Source organism: Cervus canadensis, chromosome 1 (genome assembly GCF_019320065.1).
Source record: "Cervus canadensis isolate Bull #8, Minnesota chromosome 1, ASM1932006v1, whole genome shotgun sequence".
NCBI classification, from domain to species: domain Eukaryota; kingdom Metazoa; phylum Chordata; class Mammalia; order Artiodactyla; family Cervidae; genus Cervus; species Cervus canadensis.
The window spans coordinates 116,125,180-116,152,728 of NC_057386.1; the positions used below are offsets into that span (position 1 = coordinate 116,125,180).

At 49.8% G+C, this 27,549-nt stretch overlaps 1 protein-coding gene across 3 annotated transcripts in view; it reads left to right on the plus strand.

Moving 5' to 3' along the window:
- The window catches only part of LOC122422201 (acetyl-CoA carboxylase 2), a 98,952-nt gene that overhangs the window by 42,269 nt on the left and 29,134 nt on the right, over positions 1-27,549 (plus strand). For 2 of the 3 annotated variants that reach the window (XM_043438521.1, XM_043438537.1), the window contains exons 16-35: positions 54-199; positions 1,679-1,829; positions 3,084-3,218; positions 5,685-5,831; positions 7,233-7,421; positions 9,187-9,287; positions 12,546-12,634; positions 12,728-12,852; positions 14,365-14,478; positions 14,645-14,758; positions 15,346-15,435; positions 17,198-17,316; positions 18,858-18,995; positions 20,026-20,125; positions 20,227-20,334; positions 22,469-22,525; positions 22,764-22,805; positions 24,126-24,341; positions 26,086-26,241; positions 27,058-27,261. In XM_043438521.1, the coding sequence (XP_043294456.1) occupies positions 54-199; positions 1,679-1,829; positions 3,084-3,218; positions 5,685-5,831; positions 7,233-7,421; positions 9,187-9,287; positions 12,546-12,634; positions 12,728-12,852; positions 14,365-14,478; positions 14,645-14,758; positions 15,346-15,435; positions 17,198-17,316; positions 18,858-18,995; positions 20,026-20,125; positions 20,227-20,334; positions 22,469-22,525; positions 22,764-22,805; positions 24,126-24,341; positions 26,086-26,241; positions 27,058-27,261 (2,541 nt within the window). Of the gene's footprint in view, positions 1-53; positions 200-1,678; positions 1,830-3,083; positions 3,219-5,684; positions 5,832-7,232; positions 7,422-9,186; positions 9,288-12,545; positions 12,853-14,364; positions 14,479-14,644; positions 14,759-15,345; positions 15,436-17,197; positions 17,317-18,857; positions 18,996-20,025; positions 20,126-20,226; positions 20,335-22,468; positions 22,526-22,763; positions 22,806-24,125; positions 24,342-26,085; positions 26,242-27,057; positions 27,262-27,549 lie in introns of all 3 variants that reach the window. The other variant, XM_043438528.1, reaches the window with a different exon arrangement.

The following is a 27,549-nucleotide window of genomic DNA, read 5'->3' on the forward strand; positions in this document are numbered from 1 at the left end:
CCTCAAAGCGTGCAAGCAGAACCACGGCTCAAGGGCAGAACCTGTCCCCACAGGTGGCCCGGCAGTCTCCGACCATGTTCGTCCTCATCATGAACGGCTCTCACATCGAGATCGACGCCCACCGGCTGAACGACGGGGGGCTCCTGCTGTCCTGCAACGGCAACAGCTACACCACCTACCTGAAGGAGGAGGTGGACAGGTGTGTGGCCGGGGGCAGCCAGAGCCAGCTCCCTCCACCCACCTCGGGTCCGTGTGCACTTTTAGGCTTTTAGCCGAGGCACCTTCTCCGGGACCTTCCGGGGCTCCTGGGGAGTTCATCTCGAGGGTGGAATCCCAGGCTGCAGGTTGGCATCCATGGGAGGTCCCCAGGCATCCCTTGTCTAGCGATGTGGACGGATTCAGGGCTGCCAGCTCCACAGCCTGTGAGGTGTGCGCTGGGTCCCAGCAGCTCTGGTCTGAGCTGCAGTGTCCACACCCATCGGAACAAGGCTGGGAGAAGATGTGGTTATCCAGTTAGGGTAGCGGCTATTTATTTGAGCATCTGTTGGGTTGGCCAAATGTTTGCTTGGGTTTTTCTGTAAGATGTTACCTACGAATAAACTTTTTGGCCGACTCAGTACTCACCCCAGGTGTCAGACTAGGTGTCAGCAGAGAGCCGTGGTCACAACTCATGGAGTCTTGTCGGGGACGAGACGCATCAAACAAGCGGATGGCAGCAGGGAAGGTTGCTGTGTGTCTGGATGGGTGGAGCATGGGGTGACCCGGAAGCACTCAGTGTGGGGGCCTCACGAGACAGACTCAGAGACCCTGTTGGTCTGGGGTGTCTGACCAGCCCGAGCTCGCACAATGAAACAGACCCCTACTCCCACCCCCAGCTGAACAGGCAGCAAAGACCCCTGGCCAAGAAGAGTAAAATGGGGGAGGGACGGGGGGGTGGGGATTCCAGAAGCCCCAGGCCTGAAAAAGCTCCAGTTAGGGAATGCAGGTTCTATTCCCAGTCCTCCATGGAAGAAGGCAGACAAGACACACCCCCAGATCGGCATTGTGTTACCTCTTTTTAACCCATGTTCTCTCTGCCAAGAACATTCAGGGTGATTATAGGCACCACCCACAGGGCAGGCCCCTCCTGGTTCTGTTACAGAAAGTGAAAGTGTTAAGTCTCTCAGTCTTATCCAACTCTGCGACCCTGAACCAGAGCTCCTCTGTCCGTGGGGATTCTCCAGGCAAGAACACTGGAGTGGGTAGCTGTTCCCTTCTCCAGGCGATCTTCCCAACCCAGGGATCGAACCCAGGTCTCCCGCACTGCAGGCAGATTCTTTACTGTCTGAGCCGCTAGGGAAGTGGTTCTGTTATAAGGAGAAGCCTTTCCCTGGGTCAGCATGTATTGAATAATATCGATATTGCTTGATTGCTTTCTCTGTGCCAGGGCCTGTTGGAATTATGTCAGGAAAAGGAGCTAGTTTTCTGCCAGGAAGGGGCCCCACCCCAGCTCACCCCCAAAGTCTTTGGGGTAATTGTCAGACAGCACCATTTGGGAAGAGTGGAGTGAGTCGCTCAAACCATCCCAGGGTGATGCTCCTGGCTGCCGTTAGGGAGGGAAGACGCTGTCAGAAGCCTGACTCCGGCACGTGGGTAGATGGTCCCCTCCAGTGTCCTCACCACCTCCTTCTCTATCCAGTTACCAAATCACCATCGGCAACAAGACGTGCGTGTTTGAGAAGGAGAACGACCCCACGGTCCTGAGATCCCCTTCGGCTGGGAAGCTGGTGAAGTACACCGTGGCGGACAGGGAACACGTTGAGGCTGGGGGCAGCTACGCCGAGATAGAGGTGACCGCAGAGCTGGCCCCCAGGGTGGGGCTGCAGCCGGGCCGCCCTCACACCCCTCCCCCGGGGAGGGCCCTCTGGCCAGGCTGCTGCACCCAAGCCAACAGACCGCCCCTTTCTCCTGAGCGCTCACCTGCTGATCCCTCAAAGAGCCAGCCCCGGTTCCCTGCCTTATCCCATGGGGAAAAAAATCTCAAAAAATGTATCCCTCCCCAGGTGATGAATGATAATAATGCTGGCAATTAAAAAGTGGTAACCCAACACCTGCAAAGCACTTAACACATGGCAGGCACCCTTCTAAGCATTTTCTCTGTCTTTAATTCCTTCTTTAATCTTCCTAGCAATCATGAGTTGGACCCAAACAGAACCTCCATTTTGCACATGACGACACGGGGCCCAGGCAGCCTAAGAAACTCACTCAAGGTCACACAAAGCCAGGATTCCAACCTGGTCATTCTCTGCTGCCAAGGAAAAGAATGATTTCTGTAATGAAAATATAGCAGTGGTGGGAGCTGACACCTGTTGGCCTCTTGCTATGCGCCCTCCAGCTTATCCTTCTCAGTGTCCTATGAGACTAGCCTGTCATTTCCCCCCATTTTACAGTTAGGGAAACTGAGGCTCAGAGAGGGGACGGCATGTGCTAAAGATCACAGAGTGGTGGGTGGGGTGCAGGGGTTCCAGCCCAGGCCTGGCTGACCTGAGTGCCCAAGCTATGAACTTTTGAGCATGGGCAGGATAGTCCTGTCTGAAGCCCATACATGCTAACAACTTTCATCGCGTCCACACAGCCAGACTCTCGGACCAGTTAAAGGGGCTGCTGACTGGACTGGAAGCACATTCTTCATTCCCCAGAAGGTTTTCTCTCTGCCTTTAAGAAAAGGAGCCAGTCATAAAACACACCTCATTTTAGGAACATATGTATCAGTCACCCTACATCATATGATTTAGCTGTGTTTCTAAGAGAAAGGCCTTCCTTTGGAAATAAGGAGCAGTTTCCACATCTGTAAAATGGGTACAGTGAACACCTGCCTCCCTGGCTGGCTTTGCAGATGGTAAAGATGTATGACCAGCACTGTGCCTGGCACATGATAGATTGTGTAAATGCCACTCTCCTCTCCCCGCTGCACTTGAACTCTGCCCAGGGGGTCATTCTTTGTAAGTGACACGGTCCATGCTCCAGAATTGCTAGTTTGGGGTGACCCAGGCCAGACCCTAGGGGCCCCACCTAAGTAGAAATCACTTCTTTGTGCAAAACAGGTCATGAAGATGACCACGACCCTGAATGTGCAGGAAAGTGGCCGGGTGAAGTACGTCAGGCGTCCGGGGTCTGTGCTGGAAGCTGGCTGCGTGGTGGCCAGGCTGGAGCTCGATGACCCTTCTAAAGTGCGTCCGGTATGTGACACCTGGCACGACTACCCTGTGAGCCGGGCAGGCCGGCGGCTGCGGCCCTCCGGCCTCACCCACCCCGATGGACGCAGGAACGTGCCTGCCTGTGCCCACACCCTCCTCAGCAGCTCCCCATCCCACTAAGAGCAAAACCCATGCGCTTCCGATGATCTTCAGGGTCCCCCAGGGGCTGTGCCCCGCTTTCTCCCCTGGATTCACCCTCTGCCTCCCTCTCCCTCTTAACCACACGCTCTGGACCCCTCCCCCTCGGGGCCAGCTCCCTCTGCCCAGAAGAGCCTTCCCCCAGATGTGCACAGGGCTCCCCTCTCATTTCCCATAAACTTTGAGGCAGCCCTCTTCCCTGCCGTGCGTTGTATAGCGTTGTCACGTTTCCATGACGCGAGGTGACCTGCCCTCCCACGGTAAGCCAGGCATGCCGGGAGGTGGCTCCCCATTCCTGCAGGTAATGTTTGTTTGTTTGTTTGTTTTTCTTTATGATAATTAGCATATATGCCCAGGAAGAAAAAAAGCTAGAAAAGCATTTTTTTTTTTTAATCAAATTGTCTCTTTTCTCCGGACTATCCTATCAGTTTCATTTGTTTTCTCCTCTTTCTTTTCATTATTCTCTTTCGAGGGTTACCAAAGGTAGAAATAGAGTGAGCTTTGTTAGGTAACAGGAAATGAATCTGTGCCTACCTTTGTGATTCGTTTTAGCAGACCTTTCCTGTGGGGCTGGGTTCTGGAGACAGGAACCCAGCCACCAGTGCCAGCAAGCTCATGATTGCCAATGAGAAAGATAAGCAGATAAGTCTTTGTAATTCAGCTCAGTCAGAGGGACCATCCTTGGCTGCTGGCTGTGGGGGTCTAGAGGGAGAAGCAGCAGCAGACTGTGGAGACAGGAAGCCCTCCAGTAGATCTTGAAGGGCGAGAGGAGCCTGCAGGGCTAGGAGTAGAGGGGATGGGAAGCTGAGGGCTCTGGGCCGGCAGAATAGCACGCCCCCAACTCCTGGGCCCCAGTGCCTCACATGGTCAATGATGAGTGGGTGTGCTCAGTCGCTCAGTCGTGTCCGACTCTTTGCAACCCTGAGGACTATAGCTTGCCAGGCTCCTCTGTCCATGGGATTTTCCAGGCAAGAATATTGGAATGGGTTGCCATTTCCTACTCCATAATGAGTGGATATTTGTAAAATAAATTAAAAGATGAATGAATGCATGAATTCAGTGTTGCCCTTTTGGGGAGCTTTTTTAAAAAAAAGTTTTGGCCTCACCTCACAATATGTGGAATCTTAGTTCCCTGACCAGGATTTGAACCTGCACTCCCTGCATTGGAAGACAGAGCCTTAGCCACTGGACCACCAAGGAAGTCCCTTTGGGGAGTTTTTTGTTTGAGAATCCTCTAAGGCCAAATGTTTATTATTTACAAAAAGCACGTACATTTGCATGAGAGTTTCCTAACTTTTCCTCAGTGCTAGGCATTCATCTTTGGGATTCAAGCAAACCTGAAAAGAAATAGGAAAATAGGGAGATGATATTGGTTAGAAGGCAAAGCCAAACAGAAACATCTGTCAGCAAAAATAATCAGCAATAGGAAAAGAATTTTATTTGAGCCAAACTGAGGACCACAGCCCGGAAGACAACCTTTCAGATAACTCTGAGGGACTGCTCCCAAGAAGCATGGTTTTCAGCACAGTTTTGTATCTTCTCTGAGCAATGAACATGAAACAAATCAGGAAGACTTTCCTCTAAGATTTCAAAAAAAAAAAAAAAAGCGAAAAGGAAAAAAGCCAGACCAGCGTATGCACAGCAAGTCACCATGGCCTTGGCACCCAGGAAGGGAGTCCTGCTAGCATCAGGGGAGAACCAGCATTGGCATCCCAGGAAGGGAGGCATTGCATCTCTATTTTATTTATTTATTTTTTAGCTTTTTATTTTGTATTAGAGTATAGCCAATTAATAATGTTGTGATAGTTTCAGGCGGACAGCAAAGAGACTCCGCCATACTCATCTTTATTTTTAACATGGACTTTCTGTACTTCTGGTCAATGTGCTCTTTTCCTCAATAATTAAAACAGATGTCCATTGTATGTTTGGCTACAAACAGGCTGCTTAGTTAGCATGAAATTCAAGTTAACTCATGTAGAAGCCACAATGACTTCCCCTGACCTCAACATGTGAACATTTAAAATAAAAAAATCACATCTAACACCCTCCAAAAGTATTTGGAATACGTAAATGACTACGACATTTACCAAGGGGAAGATTTGGAACCCTCACATGGGTGTGTATGAGCACTTTTAACTTTCAAATAGGATGCTTTCTTCTGTTCCCCCTCCCCTTCAGGCTTCATGCTAACCACACTGTGTGCATGGTATACATATTGTGTGTTGGTGGCTCTGCCTTGGCCCTTGGCTGGTCCATCTCCTTCGGAGGCCACAGTGGCCTTGACCTCTGGCTCCTGTTGTGTCTCATCAGGCTCAGCCGTTCACAGGAGAGCTCCCCTCACAGCCAACGCTGCCCATCCTCGGAGAGAAACTGCACCAGGTTTTTCACAGTGTCCTGGAAAATCTCACCAACATCATGAATGGCTACTGTCTGCCGGAGCCTATTTTTAGCATCAAGGTGGGTCACGTGTGCAGGGTGGGTGTGTCACACACATGTGCATAGGTGCAGGTAAAGAGCCCAAAGATCCCGGAGATCTTTACTGGGGTAAGAAATGAGGAAGTCTGTCATTTCTATCAAGGGCCTGTTCTCAGGGGATTCCTCAGTTTCACTGTAGACATCGCAGTACATTTCTTTCTGATTATAAACCGGTGTAAAGGTTACATTGCTTTTGGGGATCCACTTCAGCTCAACACTGAGAATGTTCATGTCGTAAGAGAAGAGTCGATGCGGGTCACCTCTTAAAGAGACAGTAAGGAAGCGACTTTGTCCAGAGACACAGCTCTGTTCATCCAGGGTCCCATTGTCTAGAGAAGTAAGTCCTCAAATTTGCAGACCTCTGTGAAGGATCCATGCTGCTGAACGTGGCATCAGTAGCTATAAAACGACTGCTACATCACCTTCCATCCCAGAATAGTCCATCACAGTGATGGTGGTCATGGTAATAATGGCCAGCTCTAGCCTGGTACATGCTACGTGCTAGCTCCCACACTGAGCACTTAACACTTACTAAGTCCTTTCACCTTCCCAACAACAGGGAGGTAGGAACTCTTATTTGCATTGTACAGGTGAGGAAACTGAGACACAGAGAGGCTATAAAACTTGCCTATTTCATCCATATGGAGGCAAAGAGGGGGTTTGAACCCTGACCCTCCAGCTTCAGGGTCCATGTGCCTAGCCCGTGTGTCAGGCTGCCTAATGACCAGCATTGCAACAGTTTTTTTAGCCTCTGCACTTGCCAGTGTGTGCATGGTTTCAAGTTCAAACCTTACAACCTCGTTACGGGGTTGACGACCTTCTCCTTCCCATTCAAAAGCCATCAACAGTTCTGGTGACCCAGAAGCAGGGCACTGCAGCTATTAAGAGTCTCTGAGTTTGCATCCTGGCTCTGCTTCCTACTAGCTGGGTGACTTTGGGTAACTTAATTCATCTCTCTGTTTCAATATCCTCAAACAGAAAATGGGAATACCGATTATACCTACTCCCTGGGTTGTTTCTGAGGATCAGATGAGAACAGGTCAATTTGGGTCCTCCAACAGTGTCTGACACAAAGCAAGCGTCCCACAAGCATCTGTGCTTCGCATAGTCTGATGTCCTGACCCCGCACCAGGCTGGCAGTGTGGATGCACAGGGCGGGCAGTGGGGCCGTCCTGGGTGGGGAAACCGGGTGGGTGTTGCTCCCCTCCGTGGCTGGGGCCATTCCACCCTGGACTGTTCCAGAGGCTACCAGGTCTAGATCTTTGGCTGCTAGAGTGCATGGGGCCTGGACGGCTTAGTGTGTGGGGCGCCCCCCACCCCGTGCTGGGTGGCTGCACCCTCGCCCCCTGCAGGCCTCAGGCCAACACTCTGGTCCCGCCGCAGCTGAAGGACTGGGTGCAGAAGCTCATGAGGACCCTCCGGGACCCATCGCTGCCGCTGCTGGAGCTGCAGGAGATCATGACCAGCGTGTCGGGCCGCATTCCCGCCCCCGTGGAGAAGGCCGTCCGCAGGGTGATGGCCCAGTACGCCAGCAACATCACCTCGGTGCTCTGCCAGTTCCCCAGCCAGCAGGTAGGTCCGCACCCGCACCCTCCAGGAGCTCAGCCCCCAGTCAGTCTGGACCTCCAGCCTCTCATCAAGTTGGGCTTTGTGAGACCCACATCGACAGCACGAGATGCTGGGGCCTGAGAGTTTTCTTTCAGGCCTTCTCTGCAGAATCCCAACATTTTCCCCCAAAGCAATAGTTTTAGGTGGACATAAGCAGTTATCAGTAGTCCCTGGGTTCGGATCGGGAGTAGGTGGTTGGTGTGAATAGTCACCATTTTCCAAAACTGCACTGTCTGACATGAGAGGAGAGTGTGAGTTTTTCTCCCTAGTGTGTAGTGTTGCTTCTTCCTCCTTGGGTTTGTGTAGGGTGGCAGTCGTGGGGCTATACGTATGTATCAGATTTTCTAAGAATGGAAGCCATTCCCGGGGAGTCTCAGAAATCTCTAATAATTCTACAGTGGCCTCATTTTGTTCTTTTTGGGGGGTTGCTTTTATCAAGCATGTTACAGGAAACCTACATCTGGAAGAGCCCCCTCTTTTTTATTTTCATGCCCTCGGTCTGGTGAGAAGGGCTTCCTTGCACCATTAGTCAGTAATTTGGGAAGCTCGAGGTCACTGTGAGTCAGTTTATTCCCAGAAGTCAACTTCTGCTGCTGCTACTGCTAAGTCACTTCAGTCGTGTCCGACTCTGTGTGACCCCTTAGATGGCAGCCCACCAGGCTCTGCTGTCCCTGGGATCCTCCAGGCAAGAACACTGGAGTGGGCTGCCATTTCCTTCTCCAATGCATGAAAGTGAAAAGTGAAAGTGAAGTCGCTCAGTTGTGTCCAACTCTTTGCAACCCCATGGACTGCAGCCCACCAGGCTCCTCTGCCCATGGGATTTTCCAGGCAAGAGTACTGGAGTGGGTTGCCATTGCTTTCTCCAAAGTCAACTTCTAGATTGGACTATTGTTCAGCTGTAAAAAGGAATGAAATGATGCACGCTGCCCTGGGGATGAGCCTTAAAAACTTAATTCTCAGTGAAAAAAGCCAGTCACAGAAGCTCACATTGCTCAATTCCATTTATATGAAACGTCCAGAATTGGCAGATCCATGGAGAAGAGACAGTAGATTAGTGCTTGCCAGGGGCTCAGGGCAGGAGTGAGTGACTGCCCATGGTTATAGGATTTCTTTGGGTGGTGATGAAAATGCTCTAAAATTAGTGATGATGGTTGCATATCTCCGTGAATATAGTACAAACCACTGAATTAAATATACACTTTAAAAGGAGGGAGGAGAATATGATAGTATATGATTTCTAGCTCAACTAGAAGAAATAATGAAAATAAAGCTCTCAAGGACCCCAGTGGAGAATCATACATGTTGGAACTTTCTGGGAATTTGTTATTGATGCAGGTTTTTCATTAGAGGTGTTTTTGTTTCCATGAAACAGTATGCCAATAGCATTCAACCTAATTGTAAAAATAGGACCTACCCGACACCCTCATGCTCCTGGTGTTGGAAATTCGCTTCTCCTCCTCCCCTGGAGTGTTTGTGAAGAGGAATGGTGTGAACACGCATAAGTCTTCATGTGATAGTTGTCATCCTGAGCTCTTTAGTCCCCAAGCCACATGTTGAGTGGGGCACACAGAGGCATTTCTGGGGGGCCAGAGGGCTTTGGGTGGGAGTGTTTGAATGATCCTCTGCTGGGCTCTGCGTGGGAACCTGTGATGGGTCCTTCCAGTGACTTCTGTGTGGTGGACAGATTGTGTGGTCTGAGTGGCCAGGCCTGTCCTGTCTTCCCGTTCAGATAGCCACCGTCCTGGACTGCCACGCGGCCACCCTGCAGCGGAAAGCTGACCGGGAGGTCTTCTTCATGAACACCCAGAGCATCGTGCAGCTGGTCCAGAAGTGAGTCTCAGGCCCTCCGTGGGACGTGGTGGTCACACTTACTCATCCGTGTGTTGCCCAGGGTGCTGCTATCTTAAGGGCAGGCTCAAACCAAGAGACAGTGCCTGGGGTCTGAAACCCCAGTTCCAGCCCTGGCACAGCCCTGCCTAACAGAAGGACAAAGCAACGCCCTTTACTTCCTAGTCTCAGTTTGCTAGTCTGTAAAATGGGAATTAAAAACACTTCACACGCTGAATCATTTTGCACTACCGGTAGATTAACTTTTTTTTTTTTTATTTTAGGTAGATTAACTTTTGTAAAGTGCTGAAACACAGCAAGTCCTCATGGTAGCTTTGCTTATGAGACAGTGGGATGAAATGACTTTACAAGCCATAAATGATTATAGAAATTATTCTTGTGATTTTGGGGGATCCTTGCAAAGGAGGAATTGGTAAAGAACTTGTTCAGTTGCTCAGTCATGTCCAACTCTTTGCGACCCGTGGACTGCAGCATGCCAGGCTCCTCTGTCCTTCAGTATCTCCCAGAGGTTGCTCAAATTCATGTCCGTTGAGTTGGTGATGGTTAGATACCATCTTATCCTCTGTCACCCCCTTCTTCTGTTGCCTCAATCTTTCCCATCATCAGGGTCTTTTCCAATGAGTCAGCTCTTCGCATCAGGTGGCCAAAGTTTTGGAGCTTCAGCATCAGTCCTACCAATGAATATTCAAGGTTGATTTCCTTTAGGATTGACAGGTTTGATCTCCTTGCTGTCCAAGAGACTCTCAAAGAGTCTTCACTAATACTACAATTCAAGCATCAATTCTTCAGACCTTTTTTATGGTCCAACTCTTACATCTGTACATGACTATTGGAGAAACCGTAGTTTCAACTATATGGACCTTTGTCAGCAAAGTGATGTCTCTGCTTTTTAATACGCTGTTTGAAGTGAAGTGAAGTGGAAGTCTCTCAGTCGTGTCTGACTCTTTGCAACCCCATGGACTATACAGTCCATGGAATTCTCCAGGCGAGAATACTGGAGCTGTTTCCTTCTCTAGGAGATCTTCCCAACCCAGCGACTGAACCCAGGTCTGCCGCATTACAGGTGGATTCTTTACCAGCTGAGCCACCAGGGAAACCCAATACACTGTTTAGGTTTGTCATAGCTTTTCTTTCAAGAAGCAGCATCTTTTAATTTATTGGTTGCAGTCACCATCCACAGTGATTTTGGAGCCCAAGAAAATAAAATGTGTCACTGCTTCCACTTTTTCCCCTTCAATTTGCCATGAAGTGATGGGACCGGATGCCATGATCTTAGTTTTTTAAATGTTGAGTTTTAAGCCAGCTTTTTCACTGTCTTCTTTCACCCTCATCAAGAGGCCCTTTAGTTCCTCTTTACTTTCTGCCGTTAGAGTGGTATCATCTGCTTATCTGTGGTTGTTGATATTTCTCCCAGCAATCTTGATTCCAGCTTGAGCTTCATCCAACCTGGCATTTCGCATGATGTACTCTGTATATAAGTTAAATAAGCAAGGTGATAGTTTACAGCCTTGGGCATACTCCTTTCCCAGTTTTGAGCCAGTCAGTTGTTTCATGTCTAGTTCTAACTGTTACTTCATGACCCACATACAGATTTCTCAAGAGTCATGTAAGGGGGTCTGTATTCCCATCTTTGTAAGAATGTTTTAAAAGAATTTTCTTTAAGAACTTGTATTTTATCTTACATAGCTCTTGAACAGGGAGAATTATTCTGATGATAAAAAGAACTGCTCTTTTGTATGAAAACTCTACCCAACAAGAAGCTTTGCCTTCTTGGACAGAATTCAAACATTTTCAGACGAGTGAGTTAATTTAGCACATATTAGCCACGTGCCAAAAACTGTAAGAGGTGCAGAAGATAGGTGGCTGTAGGAAAATGCCCTTCTCTCCAGGGCACTCCTTGGCTTGTGAGGACTCATAGTGACAATATAGGACTGCAGTTGAGGAAGGAGATTTGCATTTGGATTCCCCACAAAGTGAGAGTTCCATAGCCAAGGGCTAATCCTTTCCTCTGAACTCTTTCAGCACTAACCCTAATCCATCCTTTAGTGTAGGAGAAATGACCAGGAGGTATGAACAAATGATAAATGAATCAAATTCCCTAGCAGGTCCTTTTTTGTGTTAAATATAAATCTCAGAGGTATATCCTATGTTGTGTGCATGTGTTTTTTTAAAAATCACATTTGAACAAAGGAGCCTTTTCGGTTCGTACTCTTGTTATCATTTGCTGGTGCTGGGGCAAAGCTGGTTTCAACTTTCCTGAAACTCAGCGTCCCATTCCTCGTGTTCTGAAATGATTTAGAAGAGGAAACAGTTTAAAGAACCTCTAGGTTACCATTTGTTTTTAAAAGGAAAGTGAAATGTACACAGGGATCATTTGGTAAATGTCTTTCAAGTTTTGTTTTATTTTTCAAATTGTCTTTATCCATTGGATGATTAATTGAAAATATTTGCTTTCACTCATTCATGCAAGGCTGACCCCATTCAGCATCCCAACTCTGTGGCTGTTTTTCCTTTTCTCTGGGGACCTCTGTTTGGATGTGTGACCTTGGGCAAGTCGTCGCTCTCTCTGACTGGCAGAGTTAGCACAGATGGACCAACTCATGCATCCCTCCCAGACCTGAGGATGAGAGGATGCAGCCTCTAGATTCTTTTTTAAATATTTGTTTGTTTGGCTGTGTCTGGTCTTAGCTGTGGCGCGCGGGATCTTCATCCCGTCACGCGGGATCTTTGCTTATGGCTCCTGGACTCGCTGGTTGTGACGCGTGGACTCAGCAGTTGTGGTGTGCAGCCTCAGTAGCTCCACAGCATGTGGGATCTTAGTTCCCAGATCAGGGACCGAACCCATGTCCCCTGCATTGCAAGGCAGGTCCTCAACCACTGGACCATCAGGGAAGTCCTCCTCCAGATTCTTTATTAGTGTTTTCTCTGCAATACTTTGGCCACCTGATGCGAAAAACTGACTCATTTGAAAAGACCCTGATGCTGGGAAAGATTAAAGGCGGGAGGAGAAGGGGACGACAGAGGATGAGGTGGTTGGTGGACATGAGTTTGAGTAAACTCCAGGAGTTGGGGATGCACAGGGAGGCCTGGTGTGCTGCAGTCCATGGGGTCGCAAAGAGTTGGACACGACTGAGCAACTGAACTGAGCTGAACTCCTTTTTCAAGTCTTGAAAGTCCTGCTGGAGACAACAGGCACCCCAGGACATGGAGCTGATCACTCAGCGGCCTTCTCCTCCCCAGGTACCGCAGTGGGGCCCGCGGCTACATGAAGGCAGTGGTGTTGGACCTCCTGCGGAAATATTTACTGGTTGAGCACCATTTCCAACAAGGCAAGAGTCACCACCCCAGGCACTTGGTGATGAGTCCACGGGGGCAGGAGGGGCCAGGAGCCTTACCCCACATGGCTTCTTGTCCCCCTGCAGCCCACTACGACAAGTGTGTGATAAACCTCCGGGAGCAGCTGAAGCCAGACATGCCTCAGGTGTTGGACTGCATCTTCTCCCACTCGCAGGTCGCCAAGAAGAACCAGCTGGTGATCATGTTGATCGTAAGCAGGAAAAGTCATCCTTTACCTAGAGTTGGATTGGGCTCCACTGACTTTCCCTGGAAAGATTCTGGTAGCCGGATTTTAAAATACTTCATACCAAACTTGTCTTGGGTCTCTCCTCTCTTATTTATTCATTTGGACACGTTGCACAGCCTGTAGGATCTTCCCTGACCAGGGATTGAACCTGGGCCATGACAGTGAAAGCCTGGAATGCTGACCTCTAGGCCACCAGGGAACTCTCGAGTCTTTCCTCTCTTAGAAAACCACTAGCCTGGCCGTTGGACAGTGCCTGCATTCCGTGCTATCCTTGGAGGCACAGGCCAGGGGAATGATAGAGACTAATGTCACCACCATTTGATAACAAAAAGGAAATCAGAATTTGGGAGGGAGAGAAGGTTGAGAATAATTTCCCATGAGATTTATTCAACACAGACCTGCTTGTGTGTTTGTGTGTGTGTGTGTATGTGAAATGTTAACACGTTAAACAAATTTTCTGATTATAGAAACAAAATGTGGGCTCATTCTAATTAGGGACATGCAGAAGCAGAGGTAGTAAAGAATGACCCCCCCCCCGGCCCCACCATCTGGTGACTGCCTGCAGAATGGCCTGGTGCGGGGGTCGGGGCGTGGCGCCCAGGTATTCAGGGTCCCAGCAGTCACTGTTCTGTCTTAGTGGGTATTGAGGGAGCATCGACTCTGAGCCTTTCCTAAACCCTTCTTGCATTTAGGGCATAAGAGTAGATGCAAAGACTGGTCGCGCCTAGCCCTGGTCTCCAGCAGATAGGTCCCTTGTTCCAGAAGCGGAGAGGAGGGTTGCCCATAGGAACCAGCATCCCTGCCTCATTGGCAGGTTTCACCTCTGTATCTTCTCTCTGGCAGGACGTCTCCAGGCCCTAGATACTCCCCCCTGCCAAGGCTCCTAGAGTTGGCTTGCACACCCTCACTAGAGCCTCACATAGCCCTTACTCTTTGTTCATACCTGCTTTTATTTTCCCTCATCCCTCTTCTCTGAAACTGAGCCCCTTAAGTCAGGCAGTGACGTGCAGAGGAAAGAGTGAAAGGGCCTAGGGATAAGAGAGCCTTGGGTTCAAATCTGGCTCTGCCTTGCATGGGCTTGGTAGCCTGGGGGCAAGGCACGTTGCCTCTCTGAGCCTCAGTTTTCTCATCTGTAAAATGGGAATCATATAATAACTCATCAGTGGGTGAAGGGCGTTTGCGGAAATAAATGGAAAGGGTCTAGCTGCTTGCCCGGCCACAGTAAATGCCTGTTTCGTGCTGGCCAGTAATAGTAATGCAAGCAGAGACTTGGTTCTGTTTTCCCTCGTGCCAGGAATTTAGGGCATGTTTTGGGGTGGATGCATGGGTGAGTGAAAATGCAGTGGAGGGTTTATGTATTAGACTGTGGAGGTTGGCTGGGGAAGCTGGACCCCCAGCCAAGGGCCAGTGAGTGCTGGCCCATCTCCTTCTGGTGGAACAGAAGACCCCCTTGGATCTTGTTTCCGTCCCCCAAAGGATGAGCTCTGTGGCCCTGACCCTTCCTTATCTGATGAGCTGACCTCCATCCTTGACGAGCTGACTCAGCTGAGCAAAAGCGAGCACTGCAAGGTGGCCCTCAGAGCCAGGCAGGTAGGTGGCCGGCTGTGGTCCCTGCCGCGCCTGGCGCTCAGGTGCTGCCGTCCACCCCCACGCCCAGCCCCCTGCACGCACAGCCCCTCTGCTGCAGGACCGACCCTTGGCGTCTTCCCTGCGAGGATGGCTCACCCCAGCCCCTCCATCCCCTCCTCCCCCGCAGGTCCTGATCGCCTCCCACCTCCCCTCCTACGAGCTAAGGCACAACCAAGTGGAGTCCATTTTCCTGTCTGCCATCGACATGTACGGCCACCAGTTCTGCCCGGAAAACCTCAAGGTGAGGCCGTCTGCATCCTTCCACGTTGCACAGAGCACACGCTATGGCCCAGGTGGGGCCTGGGGGTGGGCAAGAGGGCTCTCCCTGCCCTCATGGGCTGGCGCTCGGGTGCAGAGCACAATCACCAGCACCCGTGGTTTAGTTCAGCGTGGCCAGGGCTGTGCGAGGGGACCCAGGGGCAGCTCTGGGAGAGGTTGGGTCCTGCAGGATGGATGGAAGGCAGCAAGGCTCTCTCCGGAGGCATGATGTTAAAACTCCATGTGTGATAGAGCTTATTGGAAGCTGCGAGCACTCACGTGACTGGGTCTTGGCTTCATTTTCCCAGGGCCCCCTCCTCACCCCCTAAATCTGCCTCATTCACAAGCTTCCAGGCACCCCTCCTTGTCTAGAGCTGGGAGCCCTGGGAACAGTCACCCTAGAACTGCCTGCACATTCAGATCTCACGGGCCTAGGGCCTGGGCAGCATTTTGTGATAACAACACAACCAACCTCTCTTCCCTGCCACTATCCCTCCCCTTCTCTGACTGCTGGTTGGAACTTGTTAACGTTCCCCTTCCCTTCTTTATTTCCCTTTCCATTTCCTGTAGAAGTTAATACTCTCAGAAACAACCATCTTTGATGTGCTGCCCACTTTCTTCTACCACGCTAACAAAGTGGTTTGCATGGCATCCTTGGAGGTAAGTAAGTGAGAGGTCCCTGGAACAGCTTCAGTACTGACCAGTGCCGGTCCTGACATCTGCTGCCTGCACTCCACATGCCTGACCCTGGGCCATGTGCCTGGCAAACATGGTCTCAGTGTTTTCTCTCCAAGGTAGGTCTTTTTACTTACACCCATCTCATGGAAAAGGGAATGGAGGCTCAGAGAGGTGAAGCAACTTGCTCAAGGTCACACAGCTAAGAAGTGACAGAGCCAGGATTTATATCAAGTCTATCTTGGTCCAATAGCTCAGTTGGTAAAGAATCTACCTGCAATGCAGGAGACCCCAGTTTGATTCCTGAATCGGGCGGATCCACTGGAAAAGGGATAGGCAACCCACTCCAGTATTGTTGGGCTTCCCCTGTGGCTCAGCTGGTAAAGAATCCACCTGTAATGCGGGAGACCTGGGTTCAATCGCTGGGTTGGGAAGATCCCCTGGAGAAGCGAAGGGCTACCCACTCCTGTATTCTGGCCTGGAGAATTCCACGGACTGTGTAGTCCATGGGGTCACAAAGAGCTGGACACGACTGAGTGACTTTCACTTCACTGTCTTAGTCCACAGTTCTTGCTGGTAACCCCAGATACCTTGTGTGTTATTCCAGCCTCCTCTGGGCCAGGCATAGTTAAATACTAACCCCCCAAGGGCCAGGTCCAAGGCACTTCATCTAAACTTTTAGTTCCTTGAGCAATGAATTATGGCAACATGTGAAAGTTGTCTACCAGGGAAGCTCATTAGAGACTGAGTGTCCAGAATTTTATTGGGTCTGGCCACATAAACACCTTCTGCTTGGCACATACCAAAATTCCAAACTCCCAGGAAGAAAGCATATGCTCAGCATAAGTCATACTGTTTGCTTGGTTAATGCAAGGCCAACCATCCTTATCTAGGAATGGTGGGAACCCTCCCCACATCCAAGTTCTCACATGCTAGCCAAGGGCCAGCCTTGCAAGCAGGAATTTCAAAGGATAGCAGTTAATCCCCAGATTCCCTATCCAGTTAAAAAATTCCCAATGCTTAGTCTCCAGAACCATGCCATTCAATATGGCAGCCGCTGGCCACGTGTGGCTTAGGATGTGGCCGGTCTGATTGAAGCTGTGCTCGAAGTGTAGGATACACAGTGGATTCCAAAGACTTAGTATGGAAAAAGAATGGAAAATATCTCAATTTTTAAAAAATTAATTGCATGTTGAAATGATAATATTTTAGGTGTTGGGGATGAAATAAGGTATGTTATTAAAATCATCTTTACCTGTTCCTTTTAAGTGTCTACTAGAAAATCTCAAATTAATTCAAAACTGCCTCCATGGCCTGTGTTATATTTCTATTGGACAGCATTACTCTAGAGCAAGAGTCAGCAAACTGTAGTCTGTGGATCACACCTGGCCCCTTGCCCAGTTTTGTAAATAAAGTTTTATTGAAACACAGCCCCACCCACACATCTACATGTTGTCCATGGCACAAATTCGTGCCTCCTATAGTGAGAGCTCCGTCAGAGTCTTTACCACTGGACCATCAGGGAAGTCCCTACAGTAGCAGAATTGAGTAGTTGTGATTTGTGATAAAGATGATATATTCCACAGAAACCTAAAATATTTACCATCTGGTCTTTTGCAGAGAAGGTAGCATCCTGAAGAGTGAGCACATTTACTCTTCACTGCTTTAGGGATCATATTTCGGGCTTGTTTCTGGGACCCGCCAATCTGGGTTTTCTCAGGTGCAGTCTGTGCTTCTGTTTCATTAGGTTTATGTGCGAAGGGGCTACATTGCCTATGAGCTAACCAGCCTGCAGCACCGCCAGTTCCCGGATGGCACCTGCGTGGTGGAATTCCAGTTCATGCTGCCCTCCTCTCACCCAAACCGGTATACCGACCTGGGGAAGGGGGTGGCTTATGTTTCTTTTCTCCCTGACCACCGTAGTCCTGTCTCTGGAGGGACCCAGCAGGGATGTCTGGAAACCACTCGGGAGACATTAGGCACGCCATTCCCCAGCCTGGCATCTCTCCACACCTCCATTCTCTCTTCTGTAGTGTGGAGATAACCCCGTGCCTTCCTCCTAACTCTGCACTGTCTGGGCTGGTAGCCGCTACCTATGGGATATTGAAATTAAAATGCATCAAAACTAAATAAAAAATTCAGGTCCTCAGTCACACCAGCTCATGTGTGACTTGTGGCTGCCATATTGGACATTGTGGTTCTAGAACATTCCATCACCACAGAAAGTTCTCCTGGACAGAGTTGTCCAAGACCCTAATGAAGAATGAGGCACAGACAGCATTTAGGTCCATGCCCAGCACACAGAAAGTTGATGAATATTGAGGATCCCTTCGATGATTGTGACAGATACTGTTATTACTGTCCGATGGGATGACGTGTGTTGGGCCCTATGCTAAGTGCTTCCACACTCTACTTTATTCAGCTTTATTCTCCATCCCACAAAATAAAGATTGTCAGCTTTGCCCAGTTGAGAGAAAAGGGGACTGACTAGGGGACTGGGATCATTTTGGGATCTGTGGGAGATGTGGTATAAGAACTTTGGAACTTGTCCCCCCCTGAGGAGGCAGTCTTTGCCTTTGTTTGTGTATTTATTTGGCTGCACTGGGTCTTAGTTGCGGCACAAGAGAGCTTCAGTCTTCGTTGTAGCATGTGGGGTCTTTAGTCGTGGCATGCACACTCTTAGTTGTGGCATGTGGCATCCAGTTCCCTGACGAGGGATCGAACCCAGGCCCCGTGCCTTGGGAGCACAGAGTCTTAGCCACTGGACCACCAGGGAAGTCCCAGAATTCTTTGCCTCTGGAGTTCTTTGTTGCAACAGTTCAGCGCTGTTAGGAAAGAAGGCTAGGGTGGTCACCCACACTTTGTTTCTGGGAAGAACCTACATGAGTGCCCCGGTCATGGTTGTGACCCTTAGTATGTATAGGCGCATGGCATTATTATCAGCCAGGGAGGCACTGAGGACCCTGGAGGGCTTCCTTGACCATCTCAGGCCCTCGCTGTTGCTGTTGACTAGAAGGGCCAGGAGCTTACCTGGGACCTGTGGCCTCAGCTGCCCCACGGCCCTGCTCTCCCAGGCCTCTGGGAAGGTCACAGGGGTGACATCTCACCTCCTGCCCCCCCCCAGAAGAGCCTGACTGGACCCTCCACACCTGTGTCTGTAGAACCAGGTGCATTGTGACCATAGGGGAGGTCAGGTGAGAGACCAGCAGGACTGAGGGCCAGGCCCCTGGTGCTCTGTGCATGGCCAGAGGGGGATCTCTCCCGCTTTCCACCTCCGATTCTAAGCCCCCCTCTTTCAGAAGACTCTGATGCGGGGCTGGCTCACCGAAGCTTCCAGGGCAGGAACAGCTTTTGGGGCCAGATCTGCAGGCGGCTACCTCACCCCCCACCTCCCACCCCCCCTGCAGGATGACCGTGCCCATCAGTGTCACCAACCCGGAACTGCTGAGACACAGCACGGAGCTCTTCATGGACAGTGGCTTCTCCCCCAAGTCCCAGCGAATGGGGGCCATGGTCGCCTTCCAGAGATTCGAAGATTTCGTCAGGTACCCAGCGGGGTTCAGTCTCCCCAGAACACCCCAACCACAGGGCTTGAGCGAGCTTCTCCTGAACCCCTGTTCATTGCACACAGGTGGGGGTGCCCTAGACACACGGCACAGTGAGTTAATAATAATAATAGAACAATATAGCATCAAAAGTGTGAGCTTTCATGTCAGCGCCTCCTGCTTTTGAATACTGTCACACCCTGCCTCTTGACTCTAAGACTCTGAACAAATGATTTCTCTCAGTACCTTTGTTTTCTCATCTGTATAAGGGGCACAAGAGAACGACTTACCTCATAGGGTCACCATGTATGTTAAATGAGATAATTCATTAAAAATATTGTATGTAAACAGTTGTTAGTATGTAGATAACATGCTCAAAAATGTCAGTATCATGGCCCTTTTTAAAAATATTTATGTACGTATCCAACTGTCTCGGGTCTTAGGTGCGTCACGCAGGGTCTTAGGTTGCAGCACACGGACTCGCTAGTTGTGGGACACAGGCTCAGTATTGTGATGCGTGGGCTCCACAACGTGTGAGATCCTAGTTCCCTGACCAGGGATCAAACCCGCGTCCCCTGCAAGGCGGATTCTTAACCACCGGCCCACCAGGGAAGTCTCCATTGCCCTTTTCTCAGCCTGCCCCTGTATATTATGCATCGTGCTTGGATTATCTCGTATCTTCACAACAGCCTTGGGAGGTGTAGGGGTTACTTTTGTTATCCTCAGTTGACTCAGAGAAGTGAGATGAGCTTGCAGGAGTCTCCCAGCCAGTAAAAAGGGGACCCCAGCCATGCCCCCAAAGTATCGGGACCCTTTCTTTTACTCACCATCTCAAACCACATAGGCTCATTCTTGTTTTGGGGAAAGACCCCATCACCAGTACCTCGGACCTAGTCAGGAACCACAGGAGCTCTGCACAGACTTGGATGAGCTTGCAGCCTGGTGGTTGGGAAGGAGGGAGGGTCCGGGTCTGACCCACGACCTCGTGGGGCAGCGGCCCCTGAGCCCTCCCTCTCTGCCCGCACCCCAGGAACTTTGATGAGGTCGTCTCCTGCTTCACCAACGTGCCCAAGGACACCCCGCTCTTCAGCAAGGCCCGGGATTCCTTATACTCCGAGGACGACACCAAGGTGAGTGTCTGAGCAGGGAGCCAGCCGGGCAGGGGCGGGCTGGGGCCCCGGGCCCTTCTACTTGGTTTTCTTGGCGCCCCCCCCTTGGTTTTCTGTCCCAGAGCCTCCGAGAGGAGCCGATCCACATCCTGAACGTGGCCCTCCAGTACGCGGACCACCAGGAGGATGAGCAGCTGGTGCCCATTTTCCGAACATTTGTGCAGTCCAAGGTACGCTGGGCAGCCTCTGGTTCTGGTTCCCTGAGAAGGAGGAGGGCTGTCTTGGGGAGGTGTCCATGTGCCCGAGTTCTCTTAAGAGCTTGAGTCTCAGGCCTGGCTGCCCACGCTGGCTCTGCTTTGCCAGTGACCTTGGGCAGAGGAGGCTGAACAGGCCAGAACTTCGGCTTCTCCCCCCAGTAACATGGGGGTGGCATTTCTCTCTCCCTGGGAGTTGCCGTAATAAGATGACACAGTGTATACACTACCTTATGTGGATGACACAGTCAGTAAATAGTTTTGGAATTTAGGGCAATGTTTTCATTGGGATAAGCCAGAAAACTCACGATTTATTTATTTGTTTTTGGTTACACGGGGTCTTTGTTGCCATAAGTGGGCTTTCTCTATCTGTGGACAGCGGGGGCAGCTCTCTAGCTGTGGTGCTTGGGCTTCTTGTTGCAGTGGCTTTTCTTATCACGGAGCACAGGCTCAAGGGCGTGAAGGCTTCAGTAGTTGGGGCACACAGGCTTAGTTGCTCTGCGGTGTGTGAGATCTTCCCCAACCAGGCATCAAATCCGTGTACCCTGCATTGGCAGATGGATTCTTTACTGCTGGGCCACCAGGGGAGTCCAAAACTCCCAATTTTAAAATGGTCACTAACATTAACAACCATGTATGCTAATAACTGGGTTGGTTTTATAAACATGTGTTGTCATGTATAATAATGTGTGTGTATATATATTTTAATAGCTGTATTGAATGTAATTCATGTACCATACCATTCCTCCATTTAAAGTATACAGTTCAATGCTTCTTGGTACCTTGGTACCAAGAGTACCTTGGTCCTCTTTTCTGCAGTTTGGTTTTCCTTAGTTTCAGTTTCCCATGGCCAACTGTAGTCCAAAAACATTAAATGGGAAATGCCAGAAATAAGCAATTTGTCAGTGTTAAGTCATGTGCCATTCTGAGTTGCTCTGAGGAAGTACTGCACCACCCTGCTTGGTCTGACTCAGATGCGGCTCATCCCTTTGTCCAGCGCATCCGCCGTCTGTCACATAGCAGGTGGCTGGGTCATCCCATCAGTTGTCATGGTATTGCAGTAGTTATGTTCAGTCACCCGTATTTTACCTAATTATGCCCCAAAGTGCAAGGGTAGCGATGTCGGCAATTCAGATATGCCGAAGAGAAGCCATAGGGTGCTTCCCTTAAATGAAAAGGTGAAAGTTCTTGACTTAATAAGGCAGGGAAAAAAACACATGAGTTGCTAAGATCTACAGTAAGACTGATTCTTCTAGCCATGAAATTGTGAAGGAGGAAAAAAGAAATGTACCCTTAAACTGCGAACATTATGGCCGCAGTGAGTGATAACTGCTTAGTTAAGACAGAAAAGGTATTAAACTACAAGAAAATATTTTGAGAGCCCACAATCAAACAACTTTTATTACAGTAAATGGCTATAATTTTTCTATGTGGTTAATGTCCTATTGTGGGCTTTCCTGGTGGCTCAGATGGTAAAGAATCTGCCTACAGTACAGAAGACCCAGGATTGATCCCTGGTTCAGGAAGATTCCCTGGAGAAGGGAATGGCAACCCACTCCAGTATTCTTGCCTGGAGAATTCCATGGACAGAAGAACCTGGTGGGCTACAGTACCTAATTTGTAAATTAAACTTTATTGTAGGCATGTATAGAAAAAAAAAAAACCAGCCTAGTATATATAGGGTTTGATATTATCCATGGTTCCATTCATCCACTGGGGACCCTGGATCATATCCCTGGTCAATAAGGAGAGACTACTAATATATTCATAGAGTTGTGTAACCATCATTATGATCATTATATTTTAGAACATTTTCACCACCCCCACCAAAATACCCTATACCCATTAGCAGTCACCCCATTTTCCCTCAACCCAACACCCTTTCCCCTGCCCTCGGGAACCACTCTACTTTCTGTCTGTAAATTTGCTCATTCTGGGTGTTTCCTATCAATGAACTAAGTGGAAATTCATACAATGTGAGGCCTTTGGGGACTGGCCTCTTTTACTCGGCGTGTTTTCAAGCTTCATCCGGGTAGTAGTAACATGTATCAGGACTTCATTCCTTTGTGTGACCAATATGATCCCATTGTATGTTTGTTTTTTAATGCAGAAAAACATCCTTAGGGAGTGTGGACTCCGAAGAATCACATTCCTGATTGCCCAAGAGGTCAGTCCAATGCTCAGCGCATTTGAGTTCTTCACATTCTTCAAGAATCTGTGCCATTTATTTGAAGTTTGTTCTGTAGGTTGGGGTGGGAAAGATCAATAGCTAGAGGAGAGATGGCTTTCCAAATGATTTGTTCTAGCAGTGGACTGGGTAATGCTTAAAAATTGTAAAACAAGTCTATAAATATTTAAATGAGTCTTGCTTGACTTAGTTGTCTTTCATACGTCTTTTTTTGCAGAAAGAATTTCCCAAGTTTTTCACATTCAGAGCAAGAGATGAGGTATGGTGAAGAGCAATGAAGTGGTTCTCTCTTCCCTGGGACCTTTGATATTCAGGAAGACTATTGTTCCCAGTCCTTATGATCCCTGTATTCTAGAAGTGCAACTTAAGTGCAGATTCCATCCTTCCTCTGGGCTGGTATTTCCAGTGAGAGCCCCGTGTTTGTTTGTGGGCCTCAGACCTCACGTTTCCCACCCTTTCAGCCTTTGCTATACACGTTTCTGTCTCACCTGGAGAATTTTTATACTTGCTGCTATAACTCTGTAAGACAGGTCTCCCAACCTCTTTTGCTTATATTCTTCTAGAACAGTGGTTTGCAAACTATGGCTTGCAGGCTGGCTCCCTGTTTTTTAGGGGTTGATAGGTTGGTTTTTGTTTTGTTTTTTTGGCCATGCCACACATGGCTTGTGGAATCCTAGTTCCCTGACCAGGAAACGAACCCAGGCCCCCTGCAATGGAAGCACAGAGTCTCAACCACTGGACCGCCAGAAAATTCCCCAGCCCCCTGTTTTTATAACCAAAGTTTTGATTGGGACACAGGTCATACTCATTAATCTCTTTCTGCCTCTGATGGCTTTCTGACTCCAGCAGTAGAATCAGGCAGAATCGAGTACAGTCAGCCCTCCATGTCTGCAATTTCCACAGTGGATTCACCCAACCACAGATGGAATCTCTGTGATTGGTCTTATCCACAGATGCAGAACTCATGGATTCAGGAGTCAGACTGTGGTTGTGACCAACTGTATACTCCATCTGTTCTCTGGCCTTTTGAGAAAAAGTTTGCTCATCGCTGTTCTAGAACAGGCGGTCTTGTTCCCAGCACAGACCCAGCCTCCAGCAAACAGTATTTTAATCTATCCAGAGCCTCACTTTACTACTTAAGACCCATCCTTCCTTTAGCATCTTCAGTTAAAACTCTAGCATCATCAGTCACTTCCTTCTAGGGACCCATCTCCGCAAGGAAACCAGGGCTTAGGGACTTCTCGAGAAGTACTCTGTGTCGTGGCTCATAGAAAACAGCCTGGCGGGCTGGCAGGTGCTGGGGACTAACTGGGCTCCCCCAGGGCTGAGAAACTTGTATCAGCACAAGACTGCATGCTCGTGGACCTTCCTCTCGGCTGGACCTTCACAAAATCTCTAATCTCCAATCTCTTGAGTTCACGGTCAGAAGACACCATGACTGCCTCATTCCTGAGCACTAAACCCGCAGCACCAGGAGGCGTGTAGGGCAGGGCATGGATCAAGCGGGCACGCCACCTCAGTGTCCAGCTCCACATGTGTCTGTGTGTCTGTCTGTTTTCTCTCCCCGGTCGGCCCGCAGTTTGCAGAAGATCGCATCTACCGTCACTTGGAGCCGGCCCTGGCCTTCCAGCTGGAGCTCAGCCGGTTGCGAAACTTCGACGTGACTGCCTTGCCCTGCGCCAACCACAAGATGCACCTGTACCTGGGCGCTGCCAGAGTGAAGGAGGGTGCAGAGGTCACGGACCACAGGTTCTTCATCCGGGTCATCATCAGGCATTCGGACCTGATCACCAAGGTCGATGTCAGCGGGTGCTTGGGTCTCCCCCTGAGCTTGTCCCTTGGGGGCCGGTCCCACCGGGGCTGAGTCCCACTCGGGGCAGGGTCTGGGCTGCATGCGGGGACCACAGGGTGAACGGGGCACCCACAGCCCTGGTCTTGTGACCGACAGTCCAGTCTAGAGGGGACAGGAGGTAGATAGTGGCTTCTTTTCACGGGGTAACATGCTGATTCTTTCTTCCGTCAGAGAGAGGTGTCTGCATGAGAGAATCAGGAAGATAGAAAAGAAAGATCCTGGTTTGTTAAGGGGATTTTTTTGAATTTGCTGATTGAGTGTGTCATCATGTCCCATTGTTTCTTGCATTTACAAAAGTAATTCACAAATATCCTGTGAAGATTGCAAACAATACTGAAAATACTTCCAAAAATCAAGGAAGGACTTCCCTGGTGGTTCAGTGGTTATGACTCTGCTTCCAATGCACAGGGCACAGGTTTGATCTCTGGTTGGGAAACTAAGATCCTACATGCTATGTGGCTTGGCCAAAAAAAAAAGAAATCAGTGGCTTCTCTGGTGGCTCAGTGGTAAAGAATCTGCCTGACAATGCAAAAAAAGAAATCAAGGTAAAGAACCCAGAATCCTGCCACTCAGGGGTCAGCCCTGTTGGTGACCCTTTGTCGGCCTCATTCCATGGAATTGGGTTGTAGGTATAATGTTACAGATGGGAGCTCAGGCTGTACGTACCATGTAAAGACTTGGTTTTTACTGTAGACCTCCTTTTATGTTAATGAAGATGATTTCCTCCCTGCAGTTCCCCAGCGTGGCGGTATCACATGTATGTAACCTTTTTAAGGAATCCTCTAGGGATGAATGCTAAGCTAATCTCAGTGTTTTACTGCCTCAGGTGTTCTAATAGCTTTTATGATTATCTGGGTTAAGTGCAAGTCTCTCTGTCATGTCCGACTCTTTGTGACCCCATGGACTATATGGTCCATGGAATTCTCCGAGCCAGAATACTAGAATGGGCAGCCATTCCCTTCTCCAGGGGATCTTCCCAACCCAGGGGTCGAACCCGGGTCTCCTGCACTGCGGGCAGATTCTTTACCAGCTGAGCCCCCAGGGAAGGCCAACAGACCGGGAGATGGTTGCCATTGAAAAGATGGTTTGTCTGTCACTCACAGATCCCAAGGGGAGGGGGCACTCTGTATCATGGGGACCACGTGGGGAAGTGCCAGGGCTGCTCAGGAGGCCGTGGGAGCGGGGCTTTGTGGACAGGGGCCTTTATTGTGGGTTTCGCAGGAAGGACCAGGTGAGGCAGGTGGGCAGGCTTGGCAGTGGCTGACTTGAGTGATTTCAGCAGGCTCTGAACATAGGGGCTGTCTCTAGTTGTCTGATGCCTGGCCCTGGGGTGATATAGGGCCCGAGGACAGTAGCCTGGAGCGTGAGCCTGATGAGGAGTAGTGGGGTGTGGACTGTGGACTGGTTGGATTGGTTGGTTTGCCTGAAAAGCGGGCTCATGGGAGAGTTGTTTACAATATCTTGGAAGAGACTGTAAGACCCCTCTGGGGTCAGCACAGCAGAAAACACAGAAAATAAAAGAGGTGCAGTGTACACGAGACGGCCTTGGACAGCCCTTTGCTTCCAGTGGTGGGGCTCTGGGGTCTTACCGGGCACACCTTTCAGAGGAAGGGCTATTCCCCCCTCTCTCTGACTCTCTGAGCCCTGCACCCCTGACCTTAGCGGCTGCCCCCTCCCGCTTTGACAGGAAGCGTCCTTCGAGTACCTCCAGAACGAGGGCGAGCGACTGCTCCTGGAGGCCATGGACGAGCTGGAGGTGGCGTTCAACAACACCAGCGTGCGCACCGACTGCAACCACATCTTCCTCAACTTCGTGCCCACCGTCATCATGGACCCCTCCAAGGTCTCCCCTCGGCAGGCGGGGCTCTCACCAGGCTCTGGGGGTTCACCTTCCCTGGGGCCCTCCTGCTTCGGGGTATTGTCTCCCGGTGTTTGCGACCCAAGTTGCAAGGTGCATACGTGTGTGTCTGAACCTCGATTGCTGCAAGTGGAGCACAAAGCTTCCATCAATTAATTCTAGAGCCATATTCCAGCCACCCCCCTGAGGACTGTCCCTAAGGATGTTCCCCCTCCATAGGCATGCTTCACTTTTCAGGAAACATGGATGCCCAGAATGTCCTCTGCAAAACACAGTTTTGGCCTCTCCCTGGTTCCAGTCTCTGCTGTGGGCTGCCTGTGGGCGGGGGAGGGGAGTGAGAACCTGAGGTCTGAGGCTCAACCGTCCTCCACGGCTGGTTCCTCCATGGCTGGTTCCTCACGAGCGGGCAGAGTTTGTGGTGGTGATTCTGGGATGAAAGAAGTCCTTTCAGTCCATCAGCTTGGCATGTGGGGGGTGCAGAGGCTCATGCTGACTCCCCAGCTCCATCAGTTCATGTCATTCCCAGAAGAGAAAATGCCTGAGTTTCCTCCTCTGTCAGTGGGGGACAAAAATGCTAGCCTCTCTGGGAAGTTGTGAGGACAGAGTGAGGTACTGAGTTAAGTCAAAGATGCCTTTGCTTCTTATCAGCTAACAGTGATACACGCAATGTATTACTGTGCTGTATACGTGCAGTGCATTTTGCATTCGGTATATCTCACCATTCTGTCATCATCAGAGCTAGAACTGTTATGAGTGTGCGCAGTTTAGGTTCTGAAATTGAACCGCTGTGGTTTGCGGCAGATCGAGGAGTCAGTGCGGTCCATGGTGATGCGCTACGGCAGCCGGCTGTGGAAGCTCCGCGTGCTGCAGGCTGAGGTCAAGATCAACATCCGCCAGACCACCACCGACAGCGCCATCCCCATCCGCCTCTTCATCACCAACGAGTCAGGCTACTACCTGGACATCAGCCTCTACAAGGAAGTGACCGACCCCAGATCTGGAAACGTAAGGCTGGGCTGGGTCACCGAAGTCGAGTCAGAGTGGAGGCCCAAGCCTTTTCTCCGCGTCCGTGGGTCTGTGTCTGTTTCAGAAAAGTTCATTTGTGTCATATGTTAGAGTCCACATAGATGTGATACCATGGGTACCTTTCTTTTTTTTTTTTTTAATTTTTTTATTAGTTGGAGGCTAATTACTTCACAACATTTCAGTGGGTTTTGTCATACATTGATATGAATCAGCCATAGATTTACACTTATTCCCCATCCCGATCCCCCCTCCCATCTCCCTCTTCAC